The sequence below is a fragment of the Tupaia chinensis genome, unplaced genomic scaffold, assembly GCF_000334495.1.
Source record: "Tupaia chinensis unplaced genomic scaffold, TupChi_1.0 Scaffold000356_2, whole genome shotgun sequence".
In the NCBI taxonomy this organism is placed as follows: domain Eukaryota; kingdom Metazoa; phylum Chordata; class Mammalia; order Scandentia; family Tupaiidae; genus Tupaia; species Tupaia belangeri.
Window position 1 is genome coordinate 376,695 of NW_006159852.1, and position 2,905 is coordinate 379,599.

General features: G+C 53.1%; 1 protein-coding gene across 1 annotated transcript in view; it reads left to right on the top strand.

Moving 5' to 3' along the window:
* Positions 1 to 2,905, top strand: part of CATSPERD (catsper channel auxiliary subunit delta) — a 38,354-nt gene that overhangs the window by 30,408 nt on the left and 5,041 nt on the right. Inside the window, exons 16-17 of the mRNA XM_027773530.1 lie at positions 2,463 to 2,515; positions 2,887 to 2,896. Of these exons, the coding sequence (XP_027629331.1) occupies positions 2,463 to 2,515; positions 2,887 to 2,896 (63 nt within the window). The remainder of the gene's footprint in view (positions 1 to 2,462; positions 2,516 to 2,886; positions 2,897 to 2,905) is intronic.

Consider the following 2,905-nt stretch of genomic DNA (forward strand, 5'->3'; position numbering starts at 1 on the left):
GCCATGAGGCTAGCAGGTGGTGTGGTGGTGAGGGACACTGAACTCTCACCTGGCTGACGACAGTTCGAGTCCCGGGGCTGGTGGCTTGCTTGCTTTCTCACTCGCTCTGTCCTCACGTGAGCACATGTGCCCGATAGCAAAGTCAAAAATAACATGGGAGGGACCAGCACCAGCAGATGGCATAATACTTACATCACTGCACTTCACAGAGTCAACCGTGGTTTGAGTCCTGGAACCGGTGGCTTAAACTCACACGGGGCATGTATGCATGTGTGCCCAAGATCCCGAGAGGAGGATGGAGGAGAAGGGATTGCAGCATGGCCATCCCCCCTGGGGGTTGATTTCTCGCTTTCTGTCTCTCTGTCTCTCTCTTTCTGGTGAGCGCATGTACACTATAACAAAAAACCTCTCAAAAAAAAAAAAGATGAGGAGAATGCAACTTAAGGAGCAAATACAGATTTTGGAGCAAGCCAACTCTGTAAAGCTGCTGAGCCAATTGTCTCTCATACAGAATTCCATGGATTCCAATTCATTGTTCTGCTGCAAATCTCTGGGCTTCAAGGCAAGGTGAAAGTCTGTCAGTATTGAAGGAACAATGAAGGTCATGAGAAGACCTGAACTTCACCCAAGCAGAGTGAGTGAGTCAGGCTATAGCAGTGTCTTAAAGAAGCTAAAGGTAGGTGAACACATCTTTTGCTAGATGGAAATATACCTATCTTCTCAGGGCAGGCTATTTAAAACTGCTTTGTTGTCTCCTTCAGACATGAGTCCAAGGGTTTAGCTACGTTCCAGGCCAGGACACAGACAAATCTTTGAAAGTACAAAGGGGAAACCTCAGTGGTTTTGAGTTTGGTTGACCTGAGGGGGGGGGCGGGAAATGACCCCTACATGGGATACCATGTGGACATACCTCAAACCCATGAGAGACACCGGACACAGGAGGCCACGTAACACAATACGCCATTTAAATGAAATCCCATGGGCTGGCCCCTGGCCTAGCAGATCCCACAGGGCCCGCCACGGGTTTCAGTCCTGGATCTAACAGCTTGAAAAACACACTGGGGGGGCTGGGGCCAGCAGTTGGCATAAGGCTACATCGCTGGACTCCCACGTAGTCAACCACGGTTCGAGTCCTGGACCCGGTGGCTTAAACTCATGCTGGGCGCATGTGCGTGCGTGCCCAAGATCCTGAGAGGAGAATGGAGGAGAAGGGATTGCTGCGTCGTCATCCCCCCTGGGGGGCGATTTCTCGCTCTCTGTCTCTCTGTCTGGCGAGTGCACACGCCCTATAGCAAAAACCTCTCCAGAGAAAGAAAAACGCACAGGGTCTGTGTTCAGATCCCAGAAGGGACTATGTCCTGCCTGCGCTCCACGGGGTGCTTCTCCCTGTCTCTCCGCGTCTTTAGGAAGCGCACACGTCCACCAGCAGGAGGAGACAGAGAGCTGGGTTGTTGCAGGACACGGGGCTCTTAGCTCTTCGCGGGGCCACAGCTCTGGGGGAGGGGTCAGCTGTGGGTGTCGAGTCACCCACGCCTCGGGGCTGCCCTGCTGGGAGTCAGGCCTAGGTGCTCAAACCCTTCACATGTGACTGGGTCCTTGTGTAAGGTGTGCTTTTTGTTGTTGTTGTTTAAAAAAAAAACCATTTTTTTTTATTACTTATTTATTTATTCAACTTTACTAGTTATTTGTATTTTTCTGTTTGACCAGAGACAGTGAGAGGAAAAGTGAGAAATCATCCTCCCGGGGGTTGGCCATGCTGCAGTCCCTTCTCCGTTGTTCACGCGCCTGGTGCGGTTTTCAAGTCATCCTGTCTGGGACATGGACTGCGCACTCAGCCCTGTGGGATCCAGCTGCCCTGACCGCAGCGCCATCTGCTGGCCTGACACCTGTTACTTTTTTCTTTGTTTTGTTTTGGAGAGGTTTTTGCTGCAGGGCGCCTGCCCTCACCAGAAAGATGGAGAGAGACAGCGAGAAATCACCCCCGGGGGGATGGCCACTCCGCAATCCCTTCTCCATTCTCCTCTCAGGGATCTTGGGCATGAAGGCACACACCTGGCCTGAGTTTAAGCCACCGGGTCTGGGACTCGAACTGCGGTCAGCTACATGGGATTTCAGCGACATAGCCATTACGCTAACTGTTGGTCCCAACACAAGTTACTTTTTTTTTTTTTTTTTTGCCATAGGGTGATTGTGCTTGCCAGAGAGAGACAGAGGACTGGGAGAAATCACCCTTGGGGGACGGCCATGCCACAATCCCTTCTCTATCCTCTTCTCAGGATCTTGGGTACACTTGCACCCAGTTTGAGTTTCAAGCTGCCAGATTTGGGACTCGAACTGTAGTCGGCTGTGTGGGAGTCCAGCGCCTTAACCACCACAGCGCCTGCGGGCTGCACTTGGGTAGGTTTTTATGTGCCGGGCTGCGGTCACCCGGCTGACCTGGGTGTGCGTCTGTCTCTCTGCAGTCTGCGCTCATTTCCGTGGGCTGTGACGAACATAAGAGGCTCGTCGTCCAGAAGTGAGTGTGGGCCGACGGGGGGCGCGGGCAGCCGCTCGGGTGTGCTCCATCCTCTGTTTTGCGGACCTTAAGCACTTCCATGATGAAAAGCACTTGGCTTGAACTCACATCGGGCATGTGTGCGTGCCAAAGATCCCGAGAGGAGAATGGAGGAGAAGGGACTGCGGCGTGGCCATTCCCCTGGGGAGTGATTTCTCACTTTCTGTCTCTCTGTGTCACTCTCTGTCTGTCTGGCGAGCGCACGCGCCCTATAGCAAAAACCTCTCCAAAAAGAAAAACGCGCTGAGCCCTAACGGGGGAAGGCTGCATCTCACACGGCTGGCCCGATCCGGATTCGGATCCAGCCGCCCCATCACCCTCTTTGTTCGCAGCAAAGTGTCCGCCTGCTTA